The sequence below is a fragment of the Spea bombifrons genome, chromosome 3, assembly GCF_027358695.1.
Source record: "Spea bombifrons isolate aSpeBom1 chromosome 3, aSpeBom1.2.pri, whole genome shotgun sequence".
NCBI lineage: Eukaryota > Metazoa > Chordata > Amphibia > Anura > Pelobatidae > Spea > Spea bombifrons.
The window spans coordinates 58110764-58136782 of NC_071089.1; the positions used below are offsets into that span (position 1 = coordinate 58110764).

The 26019-nt window shown below is 35.4% G+C and overlaps 1 protein-coding gene across 1 annotated transcript; it reads right to left on the bottom strand.

Annotated features, from left to right (window-relative positions):
• Positions 1-385: 385 nt before the first annotated feature.
• Positions 386-24325, bottom strand: RFX6 (regulatory factor X6). Its single transcript, XM_053460012.1, has 19 exons — positions 24103-24325; positions 23793-23949; positions 22042-22165; positions 18294-18355; positions 14527-14604; positions 14170-14197; positions 12487-12594; positions 10186-10263; positions 9989-10102; positions 9859-9908; positions 8370-8529; positions 7790-7934; positions 7381-7475; positions 6724-6841; positions 6013-6135; positions 4103-4309; positions 2987-3499; positions 1048-1260; positions 386-573 (listed from the first exon to the last, which is right to left on the bottom strand). Exons 1-19 carry the CDS (start codon positions 24323-24325, stop codon positions 386-388), a joined length of 2784 nt encoding a protein of 927 aa, XP_053315987.1.
• Positions 24326-26019: the final 1694 nt, after the last annotated feature.

Sequence of the window (26019 nt, forward strand, 5' to 3'; positions counted from 1 at the left end):
AGTTGGGCACAGAGGCCTCTCCCCATGATCCTTTCTCAAGATTATTTAATTGAGGGCAGCAGGTTGTCATTGGATATCCCAGTAACCTTATTCTTTGTTGCACACGCTAGGAATATGTGCATGATATGGGTGAGTTAGGGTGGACAAAACCTTTTCAAATAAATGGGCCATTTGTGCATATGGTCTGAATATGTCCAATGAAAGTCATACTTCACATTCTGATATCATTTATGCTTATGTTATTTACAATAAAGTTGTCTGTTACAAGAAACCAGCATCCATATATAAGCAACACAATGAAATGTATTAACCCAGATTTCTTTCCATCAACAACAAAACATAGCCCTTTGAGTTTGGGAGGCCAATTGTCCATGTTGTTGCTGTTTTACGTGCTTCCTGATGTAGCTCCCATGAAGACAGTGTTAATGGGTGGCAAAGAAGACACCATCTCTCTGACATCATCAGACTGTCCATGGGAATCCAGTGTTTCTTGGGCGCTGTACTGGTTGGATATCCCATACATACACTGAGATGTAGATGGTGATATGACACCCTGCATATTCGAGGCTACACAGATAAAAGTAATATTGTGTTTATACAGCTGTTCTTTTACTAAGGTATATAAGTTTATTCAGACTGTCGTTGATTTTAAGTAGGTTTCTGATGAATGAAAATATGTTTTCCACTACATCTAATTAAACATGATTTTGTGAAAAGTATAATTCTCTTATTTTTATATTTATAATCTAATTATTATCATCTATGTACTTATGGATACTTTAAAAGGATTTAAAGATAGAATCTTTACAATCATTTGCCTTTTCTATTGTAACTAATTTCATTAAAGCTCAGCCAATCATCACATATATTTACAGATACTTTAAAACTAGAAAATGGAAAATATCATGGATGTTTACTAGCTTAGCTTACTGAAAGCACTGTAACCTCTATGATTTATTTGAATAAAATAGAAGGACTTAGTCATTCTGGTTTATGTACTATATATATAATGATTAAAAAAAAATACTGCACATCAACACTTACGTATCTGGTTGCGACAAATAATTGGAGGTGAAGAGTCTGTATAGTATGAACCAAGTTTTCTTGCAGTGTCATCTAAAATGTTGAGCGGATCATGAATATCATTATATGAATGTAGAGGGCGGATGCTACTGACACTACTAATTACAGACACGTGCTGATCAATCATCGATCCAAGTCTGTGAGAGTCTTGGTAACTTAAATTGTTCCCATAATATCCTGTAAAAAATTAAGCATACAATAATAATGGAATTAAACAGTGAATGGTGCTTTCATGAATAATGCATACGCCAGCTTATCACAAATCAGACCTATAGAATTTGTGTTTTTACCACAGTTATAGAATTTAGCCCCTCCGTATATGTACCTACCATGTACTAGTTTTTGTACTGTGACCTTCATGGGCTGCATGTGCCATCTATGTATGTTTTTGAATATGTCTTGAATACATTTACTTAAAAGGGTGGGGATTTTATGAAAATGATTGAATTTAAGTCACTTCTACTGTTTGAGTTGGAATGTATCGAGTCATATTAGTTGAGCAATGTACTGATATATAATGTGATAGGATGTACAGGTTAACCTAAATGAGGTAGCTATGAATAATAATATAATAATAATAAAAAATGAATAATAATAATATACGAGTAAGGTGTGTATAGGATTGCCTCCTAATTAAAGCAAAATGCCAAAAACTATCTAGGCCCATAGCAGGGAAAAAATGTATCCCAACCCCAGACACTCAAAGGATTAAAAGTAGGAGCAAAGTACAGTAACCGCTAAATTCTCACAGTGTTTGTGGGTAATCTGTGTAGCACAAAGTGTTTTATACGACGCCTATATTGGTGCTGTGGAATATTGATGAACTATTTGAACAACAAAACATTTTCTTATGTTATCTGCATACCAGGGAACTTCCTAGCTCCGGCTACCCGGAGCCTGCCCTGCCTGCGTGGATCCCGCTGACGTCGGTAGGCGGTCCTGCTGACATCACAGGAACACTCCCATTTTAAGGGGAAATGGGCAGGGAGCAGGGCGTGTCAAGACCCCACTCCTGGAACCCGGAGGATTCGGGTGTTGACCTGGAGAACCAGGGAAGAGGTGCTTCACCTGGAGATCTCTGCGTCAAACCCGGAGACACAAAATATATTGCTGGGGTGGAATCCCTGGTACTGCTGTCATACACCAGCAGTGCACAGAAGCAATATAGGGTGTAGTCAGCTTACCGTGAATTTCCAAGAGATTTGTAATATTATTTTCTTCCTGACTATGCTATGAATAATGAAAGACCCCAAGGAGCTTCAACTGCAAGTAGGCCTGAGAAGACAACTCATCTGCAAGCTCATAGTTTTGTGAATAAACTCTGATAAACGGATGAAGGTGTGACAGACTGTAGCTTTAATTATACCAATAATTTTCAATATATTAGACAGGCCAGTCTAAAAATAATCACATTTGCTAGTTCAGTTGAATGGGGGGGGGGGTCAAGTAAAGACAAATGACCCCCGTCTCGTTTACTACCTCCCATAGCAGGAGAGCCCAAGTCAGACCGGTCCTGTATGGGTGCATGGACTAAATGTAAGTTCTTTTTGCTGGTCAGATTGACTCTCTTTACCTATAGCTTGCATTTTTAGTTTAATTTATATTAATATTTACTATTAAAGACATTATTATACTAATGTATATTTATATTTACTATTAAAGATATTATTATATTTTACTTAAGTTGTTTTCTCCCTTATATATACCTGCGCCCCATACTCCTTTTCGTTTGCTTGTATTTCTACACTTTGAGGAAGAGTGTTTTTTATGTGGGTAGCTGCGGTCTTATTTGGGAAATAACACATTTGTTTTGCACCTTATTAATCACTTCAACACTTACACGTAATTTTAGGTTTTTTCACCTTTCTATAAAATGATCTGATTAAGAAACATTGATAAATACCATTGCTAGTGTTTGAAGAATACGTTCCTCCTTGGCAACTCCCAGGGACTGAGGTATTTATGAAACTGTATCCTCCAGTATTAATGAATTGCATGCTGTGTATTTCTTGTGCATTAGCTTGTGATCCATAAGCTGAAGGAGGACGAATGTTGTATGGAGACACCGAACAACTGCTTGTAAAGCAGTCACGTGGGAGCTGTTGGTCGTTCAGTTGAGAGTATCGACTCTGATCCACTCTGTGTTGAAGGGATCCAGAAGCAGGTTGAGTGTGAGCTCTGAATATAGCCTGATGATTTGAACTAGTTCCAAAATAGTTTTGGTTTGTTGGGGGTAGATTCTGGAATATAGATTCAGAACAAGAAGAAACCTGGGAATGACTAGGCAGTATTGGGCCTTCACTGGGAGGTCTGATAGCCATTGGTCCTTGGTTTATAACGCTTCCCCTATTTAAGACTGCTGGGGACATGGGTGGAGTAATGAGATGTCCCGTGTTTTGCGGAACCTCCAGCCGATCTAAAAAAAAAAACAAAAAAAACCCATAAATGCGACATTCAAATATAGATTTAAAGGAATTTTGAGAATATGCATTATTAAATAAACTTTCTATTACATAAAAGAGACACCAAAAGATACACCACAGGGAATGTCTCTGATTTAAGGGTAACGTATCTGGTGAATCTTTTCCCAAAAGACTATTAACGAGAATGTTCTTTATCTACCTTTCCCTTAACTTTAATATAAGTAAGGTTTGCTTAATTATGTTCTTAAAAAAACAACAACACCACCCGCAGCCCATTTCCTCTCTGCACACAACACAACTCTTCTCCTTCCTGCCCACAACATGATCTGGCAGCCCCTCTCTTCACCGTGCATTGTACTCTGGAGAAGTCTTGGTGTAAATCTCCGTCATGCTGCACCTAACACTGAAGGTGAGTGGTGCACCTAACACTGAAGTGTAGATATAGAGTGATATATGGTATTTTCCTCATGTTCACTTGCTCATTGCACAGCTTTCTCTATTATTTTTCTAAATAGCACCGTTCTTGCGAATTTCTATATGCTTCTTTGTTTCAGGTAAAACGTATTCCCTTTGTATTGAACTGTTTTGCTTTTTACCTGTAAGTTGAATGCTATTGCTATCTCCATGTGAGAAAGAGTGCAGGCCACGAACAAGATTGGGATGCTGGTCAGATGAAAAACTATAAGTTCGATCTTGCAGACATTCATTTTTGACTGCAGAGTCATTTGGAAGACTGCTGGATTTGTTACGACTTGCAAGAAAGCAAGAACTTGGCGATGCTGTAAATGTTGCTTTGCTTGCATCTAAAAAAGTAAAAAAACAGCATGTAACAATGTATTCTGGAAATTCATTAAAAAAAAACATATCACGGACGCAGTTATTGTTTATTGTTCCCTATATGCAGTGTATATTTACTATATATATATATATATATATATATATATATATATATACACACACACATATATATATATACACATATATATATATATATATATATATATTGGATTTGTGCAATTTTTAGATTCTGGAAAAACAAAAGGGAACATCCCTGACATCTTCTGGACTCTCCTTCACTTAGCATACCTCTCCAAGTTTTAAAACACATTTTAGGGGCCACTTGCCCTTAACCCTTGGCTCACAGAGGGTGGCCAGCATGTACTCTAAGGTGTCCATGATGGCTTGCATGTGACCTGTCACCTCCTTTATCAACATACTGATCAACTTCCACATACAACCTGTCATCTCATTTTGTTCCAGGAAGTCGTTCATGTGTTGTTTAAGGTAGGTAGGTAAATAAGGGGATAACCTAGCCCAAAGAGGCAGTGTTCTGGTTTAAGTCTTTGGTCATATCCCTAAATGGCTTAAGGACTGTCACCACCTACCCCAGTAATGCCCATTTATCTCTGCCTATTGACACCCAAATGTTCTGCTCAGAGGACATCATGTTAAGAGCCTGTAGTGCCGGTTGTGGGTTTGCTGTTGTCACCAATGCCGCCAGTTTTCCCCAAGATGCACTGTGGCGTGTACGTAGGTATTGACTCATCACAGAATTGGTGAGATGTCACCATACCTGGCTCAATACCTTTTGACACAACTTGCTCCTTGTAGTGCGCCCATCTCCCAAAGTCTTAAAATGCTGCCACGCTTTACCACAATCTTCCCCATCAGATGAGGTAGGAGTGGTGTTAGTGCGTGTTTTTTTTCTTTCCATAATTAAAATCCTAATGGTTGAGATGGTGGTGGTGATAGTGCTGCTTGTTTTTTGACTATTTCTATTAGTTATTGATCTGTATCATCCTACACACAAACCCTCCCATTTTACCTCACCAAGGAGCATCAAAGCAGCTTATAATGGCACCAAAACGCCTTGCAATGGGGGCTACACAAGGTTACAAATTACAAATCCTACCGAAATTTCAGCACTTTTGCACTGCATTTTCGCATTTCATCTGTGACTGGCCTCGTATGAAAGCACGGAAATTGATTTTACACTTTCTGGACTAACACAATGAGAATATTGAAAATATATTTTGTGAGCCAGATAAGCCTTTGCTTTCTACAAACATTGATGGACTGAAGAATCAAATCGGTCATGGCATCCTTGCTATGAGCGTGGGTTTCCTATGAAATTCCATTTTAATGCATGCACCTTATTCCTACCTGACATTTGTCTGATGTGTTTACATCAAGTCTGGATCTAGTATTACTATTGAAACTGCTGCAGTGCTAGGTTTCTAAGGGTTGCTATAAAGCCTGCACATTTTGTTTGGTGCATAGCTACATAGATGGTTACAGCGGAAAAAACCTATTGGCACAATTTAGTTTGCACACAACTTATTTTATTACCCCCTGCCCCATGACACATAGAAAGGGGCTATTCTCACTCCTTTGGTTAATAGAAAGTCCTAGTAACCCCTATTTTGTTTTGTTTTTTCATTATTTTTATTTAAGTATTGTCATATAGCTCATCCTCTGAGTTTATGTTAGACGCGTAACAGCTTACCTGCATTTTTCATGTACTTATCCAACAAATTCTGCAGCTCTTGTTCCTTGTCATTGTTAAATTGAGTTTCCACTGCCAGTAGTATGTACTCATCGAGTAACATGCGAATCAAATGGAATGAACCTATAAGACACAACAATATTAATCCTAGCAGTAATACAAATAATTGACAATATATATATATATGCCCATAAGTGAACAAATTTGCCATCCCTATCAAAATGACCATCTCTCAGCACTCCACTAGAAGTAAAGCAGCAGGCAGATAAATAATTGCTGGACTTTAAGTGACCTAGCAAGACTAACATGGGATAGTTTCTAAGAATCGTTTTATCTAATCACTAGATAAACGATCAACAGAGCTGGATTTATTTACTACCTGGGGACATACAAAATTGGATCAAAGAGCAAACTGATGAAAGTAAGACACAAGCTATACTGAGAGACAGCAGATTAGTTCACATTGTGTCTGGCTGCCCTACGCATATTTACCTTTTCTTTATTATGTAGATAATAGTGAACACATACTGTTTAGACAATCAACTAAAAAGGATGTGAGGGTTTTTAACAGTCACAGTCACTTTTCCTAGTTTTTTTTCCCACTTACAGGCAGTGCACTTGCTTTGTAATGTCCAAATAAAATATATAATATACGAATGAATCAGTTTAATCGATCATTTTAAATGACATCAATAAACAAAAAGTAGGTACCAAAACTTGATGCGTTGTTTAAGGTGAGATTGTGCATAACTCTAGCTCCGAAGAAGCTCCATTTCAAGAGGAAGTCCTGAGCTCTCTTTTTCAGGGATTTTCCATTTTGCTTGCTTGCCTGAAAATACAAGTGTAATCATAAATTGTGTGGAAATATATGTTTGGGATTACACCCTGGAATTAAGTTGGAACATTACAGGGAACGTTAAAGATAGTTATATTTTTATTAATGAACAAATATTAAGACATACTGGTACAGAAGGAGACATTAAGACTTACTGGTACAAAAGGAGAGGAAAGCATTAACTTATTGTCAATCAAGGTGTAGCTACTCCAACATTTTACCTAACTATAACTCCCCCAACAAAGGTCTGGTTAAGAGTAATCAAGCTTCAAACATATGTTCAGATTACATATATTTCTAAATGTATTTATTAAGTGAGAATACATAGAACGGTTGCATAGAAAACAATAACAAAAACACCCAAGGCTGGTTATGTATATATATATATATATACTGTATATATGGATTACAAATATTGAAATATTATGAACTACTAAACAGTGTATGGTTGATAGGTAAGTGTTTTCACTAACGCAAGTGCTGCAGACATCAAATATAAAAAACAAAGCAAAGCAACCAAAGCAATATGTTACCTTGATAACTCTTTGCTCTACAACATTGTCCAACCATTCTATGAAAGATTCAACAGTGGCATTCTTTTTAAGTAGATCTTTTAGTTCTTGAAACACTTTAGAGGTGTAAGTGACAAAGAAGAAAAGAAGATGAATGATCGGATGAAATAAGACATTGAAACCAAGGTAATGCGCTGCAATTAGAACTATACACTCCGGCTTAAGTCTATTGCTCTGTTAGATACGTGGTCCCGTTGCTCTATTCTACACCTGATATTCAAACATTTTGAGAGGGCTGCCTAAAAAAATAGTAAATAAATGTATTTTAATGAAGTAAAAAACAAAGTACATAAAACCAACGTAAGAGATGCTTGTTAACTAAAAACAATAGTAAAATATTGTAATTTTGTTTGCTTGTATGTAAACTCACACTCTGTGTAGACATCACAGTCAGTGTCACCACCACTGCAGCTGGTAAGAAGAGCCTGAGATCCAATGCTGTATAAGTCCACTTTTTCAATGTCAGATGTCATAGTATTTACTACATTCTGATCAAACAGGGCAGGACGCGCTATCTAAGAAGATAAACATGAAAACAGCTAGAATCAATTATACATCATGAAATAGTGTTTGATTCTTTTAAAAGAACTGACAATGGGTTTAAATCAGGGTTTGAGAGTCAGGGCCGACCCCACCGATGGTAAGGTAGACGCCAACCTAGAGCGCTGGTCAACGTGGGGGTCTCCTCAGGGGCCAACTGGAGTGCGGTGCTGGGAGCATGAGGCCTCTGATGTTGAGCATCAGAATATAATGTCATATCCCGGTAGCTGAACACTGGCTGCAGCTACTCTGGTTCTTTTCAGATTACAGCCAATAAACATAGAATGTTTGCAGTAAAATGCTTTGGAATAGATTCAAAACTGACCCCAAAAATTAATTTACTATGAAAATAGAGCTGGGCAATATTTTCCTCCACAAAAAAAACATAGTGATATCGTATTAAAACTTGCCTGAGCTAAATGTAAGAACGAGGTTTGTCTTTTCAGCGACGATACAAATCTCCTGACGATCGTCAGTTTCTTCTCTGAAAGGGCATCTGGCAGGTTTTCCAGTGATGAAATAATCCATTGTTCCCAGTGTTTGGCAAAGTTTCTTATATCTGCTAGCAGACTAACAAATAAATCAGGCATATATATATATATATATATATATATAGAGAGGGATGGCAAGATGATATGTGATGCATGAAAATATTGCAGGAATAAATGTTTTAAAATCATGGCCCATTTGGCATCTGGAAACAGAAACAGGTGCATAGGTGTTTAGGAATATCTAAACTTATTGGTTCATTACACGTGTGGCCAATAGATTTGATGTACAACCTAAAATAAAAAAAGCACTTTTTTGCCAACTATAACTAGTATTTTGACTGATCAAGTATTAGGGTGCTAAAGAGCACCAAATGAACATACTAGAAACAGTGAAAGGAGAGCAAGACTCAAAGTAAATCATGGGAAAGCTCTATTTGCTATTAACGCTCCAATTCGTACTACCAAAGAAATGTGATGGCAGATAGGATCTGTTCAGTCCATCACGTCTGCCCTTTTTTCATGAGGGAAAGACTAAGAGCTTAATCAGTCCTTGGTCTTGTCTTAGATTCAGGATAGCTTTATGCCTATCCCATGCATATTTAGATTCTCTCGCTGTATTAGCGTCTTACCACTTCTGATTTCTCTACCATCCTGTCAGTAAAGTAATATTTTCTTAAATTACACCTAAACCTAAGACTTGCTAGTTTTACATTAGCATCTTGTTCTAACATTTCTCCTCCTTTGATCCCTGTCAAGTATTTAAATGTTTCCGTGGCATCTCCCATGTTTCTTCTTTCCTCCAAGCTCTGGATACAGTATAGTCTTTCCTGATAATATCTATCCTGCAAATAATTTACCATTTTAGTAGCCTTCTTCTGAACTCTCTCCAATATGTCAACATCCTTCAGGAGATAGGGTCTTCAGAAATTTACATAATACTCTAGGTGAGGTCTGACCAAAGATCTATAAAGAAGTAGAACCACCTCTATCTTTGTTCTTCTAATGCATCTAGCTATACAACCCAGCACCCAGCTTTCTTTTTCCGAGACTTTATTGCATCTGTCGTAATACTTAGGAACACAAGTCATTTTATAAGGTATTCACCAAAATCTACTTGGTGGCATGCTTCTAAGATTTCGTATTGTCCATATATATGTAAACTTAATAGCAGGTCATTAGAAATGTTCTGAATAACTTATCTCAGTTCTAGAACAAAACCTACCAATTGGAAACATGACCCAATAGGTGTGAGCTGTTCAGGGATCAGTGCTTAACTGAGGATATTACAACATTGGTGCCGAACATAAGTATGACCAAACAAAATCTTGTTGTCCATGTATTGTATTAGATCCATTCCTGAAACAAATTCCACATTGAGTGAAATAATTTGTATGTAAAAATATGTCACCTTTCCGGCATTTCCTGCATTGTTGCTGGGATAAGTACATCTGTAAGAACCTAAAGCAAAGTAAAAAAGAGAGGAGGTTAAACCTTAAATTAAGAAACCATATTTTGAGAAAGAGAAATCAGCAGCATACCTTGTACAGAATGGAATCACAGACACAGAATACATCTATGATCACCGGATTTTCAAGGAGCGGGAGAAGATGATCTGGCATTCCTTGCCAAAAGTGTAATAAAAAGTGCTGGATCTAGAAAAAATCAAACCAAATAGAAATATATTTTGTACTACCACATAAAATGAAAATAATGACCATATCAATAAATTTTTTACCTCCTCGAAATTCCCATTGATCGCATTGTCCAGTATACATTGACAGTGAGTTTTGTACATCATGATTAGAGTGTCTACCTGTTACAGTGAAAGACATACATCAAAATATGTTTGTGTGTTAACAACTTTAAAAAAAGAACATCAAATACAGGCAAATACATTTCAATAACACATGATCTCACTGAAGAAAGCTCTCCAGGTTATCTTATTCACGTACACTTAGATACTAAACTGTGACACAACAATAACTGAAGCGCTCTATAGATATATTGGACATTTATGTCAGTTAATTAGGCTGCAATGGATATCACAAATATAACACAAATATCACAAATATAACAGAATGCATGGGTTTTTAATTAAATTCAGTATCTCTGATTTGGTATTTCCAAAAGTTGAAGTGTTAAAAAAAAATAATAAACTTAATACCCCCCCCACATGTAATAAGCATTTTAATGACTATATTATTAGTAAAATGTCTGTTATTTTCTAATTATTTTAAGACAAATATATGCATGGTTTTCATTTCACAACTCATATTTTTTCACAACTAACAACTTTTTGAAGAATTTGAGAAGCAGGGTATGTGAAATGTAATAATAATGTGTGCTATATATATATATATATATATATATATAATATTGTGTGTGCTGTATTTTAATATTATGGATTAAATATTAGTCTGAGTTTTTGATCCTTTGAGTCACTTTGGGTTATGTATTTTGGAAGGAAAAAGTAATTCTGCTTTAATGGCTTTGGGAATACAATCTAATTCACCAAGGTAATAAAACACTTTGGAAAATGTTATTTTATTTGCATAGGAGCTTCTGGTACTCTAATCAAGTTCTGTCTTTGTGCCTAAGACACACCCAACCACAGAAGCAGAAGTGCTTCCGAATTTACAACATCATCTCTAAGACTAGGCAAACATAATTGGCAGTTGCTATCAGTAGTTAATGCTAACGACCCATTAGTTCCTTTTCTCTGTCCACAGAACTAACCAGAGTAACAGGACATGAATACTAACAATTTTAATTGAAAAAAATACACCCTACACAGTCCCTCCTATTACACCATTAACCGAACACCGCCGTCCTCATTACTTATTAAAAAGGTATCCTTTTGGTTTAAAACCTAAATACTTTTTACTGTACAATAACGTAGCTAATACACGTTCCTTTTTCCTCCATTCTTTTTCCTTTAATCAGGTTGCTGTTACTTTTAATTCTGAACTTCTCCCTCGTTGGATTACCCTGCCTTCTTGAGTTCAAATCAATGACTGTTAACAGCGGTCGAAGGATTAAATTTAACATGTACATTACAGACCATACAAACCTTGTCTAGAACCCCCAAAACTTCCAGGCTCATTAGAAAATATCCTGGACATTAGCAGAAAGGCCAAACACAGTATACTAGTGACACTCCAACCCTTTCAATGCCAACACATGGACATGTAGCATAACAATAAGCCACTAAGCTACATTTTCACTTATGATTTTGACATTTTTAGAGTGCTGGTCTAACTCCATCACTAAATACTTTCACTTTTTCAGCCTCTCACATCCTGTGCAATCTGTTACTTGTGGCCTATTTAACTTTGTTGTCAAATCCAAAGAAAAAGTACCCTATTCACTTTTGAAGGTTTTGACCATCGTCATCTTTTTCAAGTTCTCCACTGCAATTTTACCTCTCATCACATTTATCCACCCTTCCCATTTGTACTTTTCTGTAGCTTTAGTGTTTTGGGGAGTTGTCTAGATTCCGCCTTATAAGCACATAATCATGACCTTGTTCACTGAATTAGTGTCATATATTTTGTGTTTAATCAGTACAACTCAAGAAATGTAATTTTTAACTTACCTATGTACATACCTGGGAACTTTCCAAGTAAGGCTACCCTGAGCACTCCCTCCACACAAAGGGCATGGTTAGCCATGGGAGATGTTAGCCAAGGATAAGGGCAGGGCTAGCCTCAGATAGTATCAAATAGATTGGGAGTGTGGGGGGAGGGGAATGCGTGGGGAGTGAGAGTAGGTAAAAGTCACTCCTCTACCCCAGAAAAAGAAGAGAGTGACCCAGAGACCTAGGGAAGTCTATCACCTGGAGACTCTGGGTTAGAGCCAGTGAGTTCCCAGGCAAGCATATGTACCAGAAATAGACTGGACAGAGAGAAACAACACTTGTGTTTGAGGGACAAAATGTCATTTGCGTTGTCCACTTGGATGGTACATAGTCAATCGAGAATATTGAACAAAAAAGTGTTGAACAAACATTTTCCTTTTATAATACTGTTAATCTTACCTTCTCCTTGGATAAACAGCCTTGTAAAACCAGATGTTGAGCACTAGGAAATTCTGGAAGCAGAGTTCCAGTCTTTGAACTAAGAGAATATTTTCTCGTGAAGCCCCCCTTTAGATAAACACAGAAAAGCAGGCATTGTTATGTCAAGATTTTATTATATAACTTTATTACGCTGCCCATAACTTAATACACAAGGGAACAAACACAGTTTGAAGATTGCAATGTCTTGGTCATACTTTATTCAATTACCTAATTTATCAATAGCATTTACTACAATACACTGGAAGGTTAAAGTGTGTTTTCATACATTATCAAATATTATCAAAATATTAACAAAATAAATAAAAATAACCATGAAGTAATGTAAAAATTCAGTAAAAATATTTTTTAATCTCAAAATATTCAGGGTAATCAACACATTCTACCACATTTTCTTTAACCACTCAAAACAAAAGCTTGGTAAAAGAAGTCTATAAAAAAAAACAAAAAAAACCCCTAATTTAGAGACCTATAATAAATGATATATGGATGTAAAAAACTTTATGTGAGATCAATATTTTACAGTTGATTTATTGCCTGTAAACATTAGGGGTTGTCTTTATGTTGATAAAACATCCAATTAAGCATTTTTATTGCTCAAATGCCCATTAAGTGTATTAAAATCTAAGAACAGAAATGCACTTAAGAATAATCTTCCTAATGAAAAACAGGTTGTTTACGTCTTTTGATATAGCTAATGGATTTACCTTGAATGTTTATCTGGAATACATTTCCGTAAATTTATATATTTCCTGTCATATAGCATGCCACCTGTTTGTAATTATTAGTTAACACCGGCATAAAGATAATTTAACCGTGCCCTATACGAGTTGTTATATTAAATGTTAAAGAAACTACTCCTTTGAGCAACATATATATGGAATATATCTTTATCTCACTGAATACAACAATAGGTTTTTTTGACATATACTCTGAAAATGTCAGATTATAAGAATTGCTATGTTCAATACAGAAAATTAGACTTCTGGAATCATTGGGTTGTTTTATGTGGTTTGGACTGAACAAATGTCAAAGAGAATGGTAGATTCTAACTTTGTTTCTTAACCAAAGATCCCATGTTTAGCCATGCTGTAATCTAACTACCAAAAAACACATTGTTTCTATGGAATTAAACCACAGAAGTATGCCAATTTGCATACAATTACAAAAATGCTTATATTAATTGACCAAAGAGAAGATGAGGAAGGATGAAAAAAATCATGCTACTAACTAAGAATTCTAAACGGTCTGCGGTGAGTAAAGCTGAATAGATTATTGATCAGAAAGTTTCTTAAACATGGCATTAAGATTGGTGAAGTACATAAATTCAAAGAGATGCTTTCACTGCAGATACTTTTATCATTAAAACAATTAAAAGTAAATTGAGGACAGAAACAGAAAATTATATATATATATATATATATACATACATACATATATATATATATATATATATATATATATATTAATCACAAATAACAAGTATTGTATTATGAATATGGAGTATAGCTTACAGACATTGGGAGAAATATGAATAAATAATTGTAATTAATTTAAAAGAATGTTTAGGGTATTCAAATGTTCTTAAATTGTGTTATTTCTATAGGTTATAGCATAATTCATATGTATTTTATGAAGACTTACCTCACTCTTTAGCTTGCTCCCAGAAAATCTTTTCAGAAGCAAAAAGAAACATTTTTACCAAGTTAATTAAATAAATAACAGAGCCAGAATTACAATTTATGTCTGCTGTGTCTGAGGAAACATTCCTTATTTATAATTTAATTATTATACAAGAAAAATAAAATGACAGCACGTGGTGCTGACAAAATAATGTACGTTAAAACTGTCAACTGCTTATGTAGAGTAGAAACTCATACTCTGCTTTTTATTTTCAGACATACTGATCTAGAGATTATTAAGTGTTGTTATAGTGTCAGATATCACTAATGTATATCAAACTGTGCTACATTAAAACGTTTTATTTAAATTGTACTTTACCTTGTCAAACCTTTACCAGAATATACGGAATGGTAGTATGCACTGCTTTCCTTAATCCCAATGCCATAATAATGATACCTAGGAGACAGAAGATGGCTTTATGAGCAATGGGCTTTTAATGTATTGAGTTTACAACTTTGAGATGAAAGGACCCCCTGGATTGTTAGGAAAGGACAATATGGCTGCTGGATTAGGCTGAAATCTAAGGGCATGACAATAGCTACAATCTTGGGGGTGTGGGTGCAACAATGTTTCTGTAGGGGTATATATGGTGGTGAAAGGGAAGGTTAGTCCTGGTTCTGTGTGGACAGGATGCTTATCGCCCACCCAGATGTTCCAGTAGATTTGGTGCTTTGAGGTATGATTTGTTAATTATTGTTTCTCTTGTAACATTCTGTTTTCTAGTCGTAGCAGCAGAGATGTTCCTCATGTGAACATATATTTGTTTGGAGAATGGAGGCTGTGGCTCACCGTGCTTGGGGAGGCAGATTCAGCTGGTGGCTTATGGCACCCACTGGACAAGGCCTCCTGGTTATCAAGGTAAGAAACTTTTCTTGGGCCTCGGCTCAGCAGCTGGCAGGTTGCTTACGGTTATTTTTACATGTTATCGCTGGTATGGGATTATAATAAAGCTGTGGCCAATGCTATAACCCCCTTAAGGATTGAAATTATAGTTTCATTACTTTCATGAAGATCTAGGCCCAAACAGTCATGGGATAGAGACTTTGATTAAGCATTATGAAACATCCTTCGTTCTATGATATTCCTTAAACCTTAAAAATAATTAAAAAAGTGTTGATTTTTGTAATTTTAGAAGGAGGCATAAGATTTAAACAGAGTAATGCTGCAACAGTCACAACAGGACAATCGCCAGAATTATACTCCAGGCATCACGGCAAACACATCAGGCAAACACAAAGACCAAATAAAAGTTAAAAGTCATGAAATTAACTTTGCAGAAGGGATCTGGGCATAAAATAAGCCCATTGTAAATAGGAAATGGATGTGGAGCTGGTGGTGATTTGGTGATTTCTTTATCCACGTACAGCATAATTCAGTTTATTTAATAAAATAACTTGTAGCTTCTACTTCAATATTAAAATTGTTTGGGGGATTATTAGTTTCAAAGTAAGCTTCTTACCTCCTCCTGAATGCTGAGATTTGTAACAAAAAGTAGCAGATCTACAAAAAACTAATCTATTTCTATTTTGACATTCTCCTCTTACAAAAGTTGCCTGAACCAGTAAAAGACAATCAGAAAATTAGCAATAGGGGAGAGATAGCATGGATGATTAATCACAAAGATCAAGAAGATTGCTGTTCCCATGGTATATACCTAAGGCCATAAAGGTTGCTTTAGGTGTCTTTACTGCTTTGCAACATACCAGCATACCTAGCAGGGCATTCTTTTCTACCATTAACATTCCTTTTTGGTATAGAAACACTTGATGTTTAAAATTGACAATGAACTAAACTAAACTTGTTTTCAAGCCACCTTAAAATGAGTCTAAATTTCAAAACAGGACACATACATGAGGCTGAGAACCCCAAATTCATTGTGTTTGGAAGCCCAGGTATTGTATGTTCCTCTACTGTCGGCCCACCAAATCTACAAAAGACAACATGTATTTCTCTAAATCTAAATGAATCTAAATGGCTGCATTTTGGAGGATGTTTTGTTAAATGTGCGTAATTAGTGCTGCTTTATTATGGAGCAAATGCAATGTTGATCAAAATATGAACTAGTGATAGTTAGGGCCAGTGTCAATAGACAAGTTCTGCTTGAGTTACGCCCTTGACAGAATACAAAATATTTTATTAAGTCTTAATATATCCCAGATTTGAATACACTATATGATTACCAAAATGTCATTGATGTATCTGATTATGACGAACTGCACTGTGAAACAATTAGGCTATATGGACATCTATTGTCTAGGCTAATGCACAAAACTCAGTTTTTATATATATGCATGGGCAACCAACAAAACATGTTTAATGAGCTGATATTCCAGAATTACATCTCATTATCGACTCAACTAAACCTAAATACATTAAAGACCTAGGTAGCAAGAACATCCAAAGAAAAAAACCTCACGTATAACACTGATGTTTTTCTGCATCTTTAACACACAGTGGAGTCCTTATTGTTGAGCACCAGACTATATCCCTAATATAATATGACATACACGACGCTGGGAGCAGCATGCTATGGAAGCTGTGCTGGTCATCTCTATCTATCCACTTGTATTTTATTCCAAAAGTAAAAGGTGTTACCTCATCCATATTAGACATTCTGCTAACATGAACACAGAAGATTTAAAGGGAAACAAAGGACTGATTTTCAGCTAAATCATTTTATTTTACCATGTTTTTTTCTTGAAATACCACTTGTTTGTGTAATTGCCATCAAGAAGCACTCTTAGCATCATATAAATGTAATTTACCAAACTGTTAATCTTAAAAGGCAACTGATACTTCAATTGCCATATTTATGACTGTTTTATTTAAAAAGGTACCATACATTTCCTGTAACATATGTTCACTTTTTGTGCGCCCAGTAGTCCCTGCCATTATCACGTACTGCAACAAACAATGCCTGATAAGCTAGATGATATTAGAAAGCTTTTCACAAACTTGCAATAACGTTATCACGCGGCCAGCTGTCACATCATGTATTTTCAACATATTACATTTCTACTAATAAATATGATAATAGCTTTAACCAGCCATCTCCGAAAGCTTGGGCTTTAGTAAATGATACAGGAGTTGCTATGTGCCTAGTGTCTTCATACCTTAAAAAGGTCTTAAAAAGGAGAAATATATTTATTAAAGTATCTTTTTTTTTTTTAATAAACAAACAGATACACTACTTAAATATATCTTATTTTCATTTGTTTCTATATTACATTGTCATCCATGTACTTTATGGAATACATATATGGTTTAAAGGGAAACTTCATGAAATTAATTTGTTAATTTATGCTTTCAAATAAGTATTGGAATACACAAAATAAACATATGTAAATGTGCTTATAGACAAAAATAAATATTACACACTGCCATTAGAACAGTTTTTCCTGTCCTTTTTTGTGGCAGCTGATTGACATACCCGGGAACTTTTCCAGGGTATGCTACACGGGAATGGCTTTTCAGGGTTGGGTGGCAACACACAAAGCCAAGGCTAGTCATGTAAGGGGCTGGGCTAGCCCAGATAGCATTGAATTAGTGAGAGTGGAAAGAGAATTGAGCAGTGACTAGGCATGGCTAATGATGCTCTTCTACCAGGAGAAAGAGTGACCTGGAGATCCTGGGTTCCCACGAATGCTGATTAGGACAGAAATGTGATTAATATGTTTATATTAACTTTTGATACAGATCTTACAGTTAAAAAAATAGTTCCTTCCATTTAATCCAAAAATCTCCATACCAATCACATTGATTAGGAAACAAAAAGTACAATCTATGAGCACCACAATGCATTTTCCACCTCACCATAAACGTACACCTTTACATACAGTACATATTCAATATGCTTAACTATTTTTATTCATTGGCAGTATGACTACTTTAACCAACACAATGCTAAAAGAATACACAAACTATTAATATTCTGATCCTTTAAACAAAGTTTACTGGTTTACACTATAAGTCTCTAATCAAGCCAGACCATTTAGTATTCCGCTAAGTTTATTGCAATTTTAGCTAGAGTACAACAAATTGAACTGAGTTGAACAATTCACTTACAAACAGTAGCATTGTCTTACTTTGAGTGTCCCCTGGTACCAAGTCTCCTTGTGGTCAGAAGCGGAAACTTTTGTCGAATTGTCTAAAATAAATTGGAATGTAATTAGTGTCTACATCTTTTATCAAGACTTTGTTTTCTGTTACAACTAGATAGACAGGCAGACAGACACAGACAGACAGACAGACAGACAGGGGCATTGTAAGTTTTACATTTCAATTTTTTTAAACAACATGAGGACAGAAAGAATCCAGTTGTGCGAGGAATTCTACCCAAAATGTGAATGTTTATCTAGTTGCCCCTATGGCTAATTGTAGATCTGTAAGTAAAGTAAAATAAAATAAAAATACAGCTGCTAACAGTCTTGGTGACAGAACTTCCTCGATAATCACATAGGAAAGGTTACAAGCATTTCTCAAACCATACAGTATATGGGCCAAAGGTAACTTTATCTTTGATTACAGCAACAAGATACGTATGTATCATCGTAAACTCCCCCAAGTCTTTTTATTGCTATAGCCTCTAGTAAATTTTATAAAAGTAGCAGTTAGACACTGAAAAAATAAGTACTGTAATTCATAGGCATTAGATACGTGTGGATTCCAAGCTCTCTTTCCCTATGTAGCATAACTGACATAAATGTGTCCAACATTATTAGTAGTGGTGAGTTTTCCCCTCACAAGCTGCAGTGTGTTATAATTAGAGGATGGAAGGCATTGTATGGGGTCCAAATTGTTTTTCATGGCATTTTAACACCTTCAACCCAAAGAATGTAGGATGATGGGGGGAGATGTTTTCCCTCTAACACTCTCCCATACATCCAGGAATGGGATGAAGGAAAGGCACAGCATGGGACCCATGCCTCAATTTTGTATAAATTTCAACCCCCTCATCTTCATGGGAATAGTTGAAGACTAAGACCCAAATGCATCTCTTATTATTGAGTACTGAGGATCCCTCTTTTATTTTTTAAATACTATATTTCTTTATTTTTTATATATCTTTGTGCAGGGGAGTCACCTTGCAACTCAATGACGATGTGAGGTGAAATCTAACTTCAAGTTGTCTTTCTGCAGTCCAGTGTGTGTCAGCTGCGAGTGATTTTTATGAATTGACTTTAAGGGATTTGTGCAACTCACCTTAAGAATATATCCCAATATCTAATGCCAACACAAGGTAGATTGAATATGGTGAACATCATAGATGCACCACATCACTATAGTCACCAGTTGAGGTCTACTTTAACCAAAGGAGAAGGCATTGCTCTCCATACAACAACAATTCAGCTATCAGGTGTAGTAACAGGACCGCATGTCAACAACATTAGTGTCCTATTGTGGAACACTGTGGACTATGATGATGTTATATAAATCATTAAGTAATAATAATACCATTGGAGTCTTGCAGCTCGTTATGTGGATCAAAAAATCACCATTTGGTTTGAATTTAAAAAGGTATCTATGTTCACTTACATAACATCTTCATCTGGACTAGTAAAGCAGCAATTTATGTGCAGATTACTTCCTTTTCATATAGGACATCTACACTGCAGAAGATGCCGGTACGCTTTTATGGTTTTTCAAGTTATGTGTTAAATTGCAGATTTTATATTATGAAATATGTAACAAGAAAAATATCTTTAGTATTAGTAGAATATGCAAATCTATAGTTGTTGGCTATATGACTTTGTTTTCATTTGTTACTTAACGAGTACAGAACTACCAACATTGTTGTTCTTCTTATGAATTATTGATTTATATGGCACCATCATATTCCGCAGCACTGTACAATTGGTAAACAGAACATAACACATAATATGTCACATAACAGTTTGGACAGAAACAAAAGGTTAGGAGGGCCCTGCCACTTTCTTGGTGCTTTATAATTTGGGATATAAACAAAGGGAAAACAAAGGGAAGTGCACTGAGAAACGTGTAATGGTCAAGAGAAGATGACAAGACCAGTTATGAACGGGGCATCTTCTTATATCAGGTGGAGTGAATACTCAGACTGACACTTTTTAAGGATTGCTTCAGAAAGACAAAGTAGTGGTTGTACCCACTATTGTAGATTTTAAGCCTGTTTTGACAACTACTATACCCTGTGCGCTTACCCTAAAGACTAATTGTTAGTTGAATAAAATGTTATTTCCACAGTAATATTCATTTTTTTATATCAATGGACTAACACAGCTATTCTAAAAATGGAGCCATCTATAATTTGTATTTATGTTTTTAAAATGGGGAAAAGAGAGTCCTCGGTCAAACAACTGCATTTGTACACATAAAAATGGCATATCAGGAGCAGGCAGTCTCTCTAGGATATAGGAGGTTTTGTAGCATTCAGTCTGAGGAGCAATTCCAGCCAAGTGACCCAATAATACAGCAGCCCAAGACATATATGTTAGACAACACTCCTAAAATACAGAAAGGGAATACACGGAAAACCTAAAAGGCAGCAAAGGATCAGGATTTGGACATTTCTAGGCACTTTGGGCTCACACACAGAAAGTATCCATGGAACAACCCAATTAAGGCAAGGGAAGATGGATTCTATTCTCCTCAGTTTTATCTAACTTTCAGTTTTCAGTTGCATATTTAACTTCGGCACTGACCTAAGCATATGCCTGTGAAGCACCATGTCTGCACCTCATCCTTCTTCTGAGCGCCAAGATATGATGACCATTTCCCTGTGCGCTGTATCTTAACGGCACACAGTGCCTTTCAATGTATCCTGTAGAAACTGTGCCTGCTCAGCACAGTCCTCTACAGTGTTAATGGGAAGGTTAGTGATAATAGATCTTCTTTTTAACCAGCTCACTGAGCAAGGGTACTACTGGGAACCTCTGGCCCGATTGGGATTCTGCCTTCTGCCTAGACCTGCTGTCCAAGGCTTAGTTGGCCTTAGTTTCTCTGTCTCTGCTTATGCTCTGATACCGAGGAATCAGCCAGATCACTGAAATAAAATCAGTGGGGAAAGGCCTAGCCTTGTATGGGCTCTTGGATCTGTGTGGGTTCGGCTTTATCTTATTGCCCTGTGGCAAAGATGGCCCTACATGTGAGAATTAAGACATGGATTACCATGAACCTAATCACAGAGTGCAAGATGATCAAGAAAGCAGCCAGGCTTAATTATTAACCAGTGAGCCAGATGTGTTGGCTTACAAACAGCAACAGTGTATGACACTCATTGTATGGCTCAGCTCTGGCTCATCAATCATATCAAACCATGAGCCAAACAATTGGCTTAAGCCAGGGTTCACTAGTGTTGTGAGATTGCTGATGAAAAAAACATTCTGTTTAAAAATGAATTCTCATCTGAAGTTGCAAAAATCTACTTTAGTAGTGTTTGTAAAAGATATATACCATAACTAGACTTTTATTTTCTAATTCAGTAGCCTAAACAAGTGCAAACTTTTCCTAAGCCTCAAAATATATGTATTTAAAAAAATTTCAAAAGACATTAATACAAACTTCCCTCTGTTAAGGCTAATTAAATGAAATGTATAATCTCGTGCTAATTATTTTATATTTTTTTTTATTTTGAAAAAAGAACCACATGATATGTTTCAACTTTAACAAGCAACAACTGTTTACATTTATAAAAAATTGTAAAACGAATATATTAAAAAAAAACAGCAGCATTGTAATGAGACATTTGATCATAGTTACTAAAAAATACTACTTTCCTTAAAATATTTCTGTTTTAGATGAATGAGAACATTAATTGATTTTCTATTTTGTTTTTAGGACAATACTGGTGATTAATACCTTCCCAAATGTTGCAGCACAGGCTGGTTCTAGTTTTTCCTTCCTGCAGAAGTCTAAATAGTGTGCATACAGTATGCATCTGGGCAGACAAACTCCTTCACACACTATATAGTTCTCCTCCAGCCTGTTAACCAAAAGCAAGTATTTTGAAAAACAATATATATATACATATAAAAACACATAGATGGAAGGATATATAGAAAATGTAGATTTGATTTTTTTTTACTTCAAAGTATAATGAATATTGCATTGATATTGAGATGGGAAACAAGAATAATTGGTCCACCTAGGCTGCTCTTTACTTATTGATTTCATTGATATTTTTATGCCAATCAAAAGCTTTTTGGATCTCTTTATTGCGTTTTCCTGTACTGCTTCACATATCAGCTCAGTCTTCCACTCAATAATTTTAAATCACATCCCCAAGATCTGCGCTCCACTTTTTATTTCCTTGACAAACTTGAATATTATCATACATTATCATACATATTAAGACTCTGTGAGCTTTCCTTGTATGTTCTGTTAGTAAGACCACATGTAATCTTAGTGATTCCAATCAAAACTATTTATGTTTTTTATGAAGCCACAGTCTCCAGAAATAAAAACAAAATATTCAAAATAAAATTTTACCAATGATTTATAAAGTGTCATTAGTTTCCCTGCTACTGCTATGTTTTCCTATACAATTTTTCCAGATTTTTTATTACACTTACCATTCACTTTTTATTTTTTATTTTTTTTAAACTCTCCTGTTTTTTAGTACCAACACTGATCATTACATTTATTATATATTTTAATTATTCTTTTTAGTGACATTTTGTTTTACATGTGTTCTCTTTCTGACTAATATTTTTCACAACAAAAGTGATAATTCAAAGTATTGGGTTTTAGAAGAAAACACATAAACTAAGCATATTAATTAACTTAATTAACTGCAAAGCATTCTTCCGTTAATAAAATAATCTGTATCCTTTCATTTTATGTACACATACATAGTAATTATAGATGGATTAATTCTGTTGACATATTTTGCGATCAAGGAAATGTTTGTGGAGGTTTTTTCAATTGTTTAGTTTTTAGTTACTCTGTAGTGCGAACGTGTGTCATCTGAAACTTATTTTAACAAAATCTCACACGGAGGTCCCACATAAATTAAATATATGCACTTTGTTCACCGCCTTCCTTGATGTTATTATTTACATACTTAGTCAATTTGCAAGAGGAAATTAATTTAGAATGGACAATTCTAAAAAATTAGTTTTACTTCCAGAACCTACATCAAGTTTCTTGCTTCATAAATTTATACAATCCTTTTACCCTTTTAAACTACTGTAAGCGAAAACAAAATAAATGATACAATGTTGTATAACACTTTAAAATAAATATTACACACCTCCAAACACATACAATATATAAACAGATATTGAAAATTACAATCTATATAGAAAATGGTATTGCCATTTAATACTTATGACTGTAAATTATATCAACAATTAGATAAATTAAGTATTCATTTGGCACTTTTTCATTGCTGAGATTGAAACACATGATGTCATAGAAAGCATGCTATATAATCAAGTTCATCATTCTATACTTCTTTTTTTATGTAATTATTTGCTGCAATCTTTTTTACGTAACGTACTTGCTACATTTTCGACTACATTTACACTTTGTCATCATCAGCTTAATTTGGGTTTATTTCATTGGTTATATTTTCATAATATATTTTAATATTCAGCAAATCTACTTACCATTGTAAAGTAAGTTGTGTTTGCTTTTTTTTATCCTTGATAATCTGTGTGATGGATTTCTTTTGAGATGCCTTATTGCCTTGAGCAGTATTTTTACTGTATATAATATCCAAGTCCTCATCTTCTGATGAAAATGTTCCATTGGAGAAGTGGATCTCTGATAATAGGGCGAGAACACAACATATTTAGAACACAGAGGTTTAATGAACATGATTCTTGCATACGGTTTTGTTCTAGTTACAGAACCTCACAAGAAAACCAGTAGTAAACTGGTCAAGTTAGCTAGGAGTAAAACAAATGTTTTTCTTACCTGTTTTTATTCCCAAGCCTGCAGATGTTTCTTCATCCTCTGGAGTTAGCAAAATCCCATCTTGTCCTTCCATACATAGATCCTCTTGAGAGTATGAAAGTAAATCTTTTCTCACCACAGTCCCATAACAATCCTCAATCCTTGGTGATATTTTTTGGCAAGGCTCTACATTTTGAAAGGGACAATCTCCCTCTTGACTCTCAACAAACCTCTCGACGGGCATGGTGTTAGATGCAAACCCATACAACCATTAAATATCAAGTAACGCGTGATGTTCAGACCACAGTTTAGTTCAAAGAAAGATCAAAGATCATTCCAAATTTAAAATGTGCGTGGTCTTTAATTTGAAAAAATGAATCTAAATCCCGATTTGGTTAATATGGGACACAGTAAAAGATATTGGTCCATTTAAGATGTTGTAAATGAACACAACACAAGCGAAATGTCAAATATATGCAAAAAATCCTGTGTTCTATTGTAAGTTCCTTCTGGGAAGCCTCGGAATATTTGCTTGCTGGTCTGACAATACCATTCCTAATGGTTTAACATGACATGCTATTTTAAAGAAAGTCTATAAACACGCCCTTTTGTTGGCATAGATCTGCTATCAAGTGAAAGCCAGTTGAACATCAACGTATTGGTGCCTTTTATCCCAGGTGCTTTTATTTTGATGAAAAAAAAAAGTCTCATAGGGGCAGACTTAATTAGTTTGAATGTGACGTTGCAGCAATGAATTGGGTTATCTGTTGTCTCAGAAGGATAAAAAAAATGGTGGCGATCAGATCAGCCTCATTAATGATTAACAAGTGGGAACAATCATGTCAGATTGTGTGAGTCAAAGTGATGTTTGTTTATTATGTGTTTCCATATCTCTCGCTGTATGGGTAAACCAACGACACAGTGTTTGCTTCTTGGTTCAATCAGTAAGGAAACTGAACATGTAGTGGTATATTTAGTTGATAAGTGACAAAAAAGAATTATAAGTCCTGACGCTAATACTTTAAAAAAATTACAGTGTTTTTTTTTTTTACTCTACATGTGATGCATACATTATAGGAGAAAAAGGCATCATTTAAGAACTATAAGCAGACTCATAAGGAAAAGGATTAAGTGCAAAGCTAGGCATAAGAAGGAAAAGTGCATTATTACATACCCCAAAGTATACACAAAGAGAAAACTGCCCAGATAACAGGGGAGGGCTGGCACATTCTGGCCTGGGGGCACACGTAAAGCGAAATGGCCCCATCGGGCCCTATCATCCCCCTTAACTAGCACATGCACTGGCACACATGTTTACACACACGTACACACTCACATTGACACACACACATACACATTAATGCTAACACATACACACACTGACACGCACACACTTACATGTACTCTCACACACTAACACAAACACACACTTACACATACATATCCATGCTAACACACACACTGATAACACATACACACAGATAGACACTTAAGATACATATATAAATACTCACTTGACTTGGACTGGCCCTTTTTAAAGAATTTTGGTCCGGTCCAGGGAGCCAGCATGCATCTGTTGGTTAATAATGAGTATATTTTTTTAAATATAGAAAAAAGAGCAAGGCAAAGCAAGAAATAGTTAACCTGAAGTTAAATGAGGATAAAGGTTTAGCTGCTGTCTGTCTCAATTAATATTTCTGTTCTTTTTTCACAAAAGTGAGGCTGAAGGAAGGATCCTAAGACAAAAAAAAATAGTGAAACGTAAATAATGTATCTGTATAGGTGAAGAGATCCTACTTCAACTCTCCCAAGTAAAAAATATAAATAAACACGACATGATTTTAAAGGCAATTTTTAAAAAGCATTTTGAAGTGTTCTGGTAAAAGGAAAACAAAGGCTGATAATTATTTTTCTGTTTCCAAAATATTGTGCTGTTTT

Coding starts and splice junctions, on each gene's coding strand:
- RFX6 (XM_053460012.1), bottom strand. CDS start 24,325: ATGCCCGTCGAGAGGTTTGTTGAGAGTCAAGAGGGAGATTGTCCCTTT. Junction 6,842..7,380: donor TAGAGCAAAGAGTTATCAAG/GTAACATATTGC, acceptor TTGTATTTTCAG/GCAAGCAAGCAAAATGGAAA. Junction 3,500..4,102: donor CAATAGCATTCAACTTACAG/GTAAAAAGCAAA, acceptor TTTTTTTTTTAG/ATCGGCTGGAGGTTCCGCAA.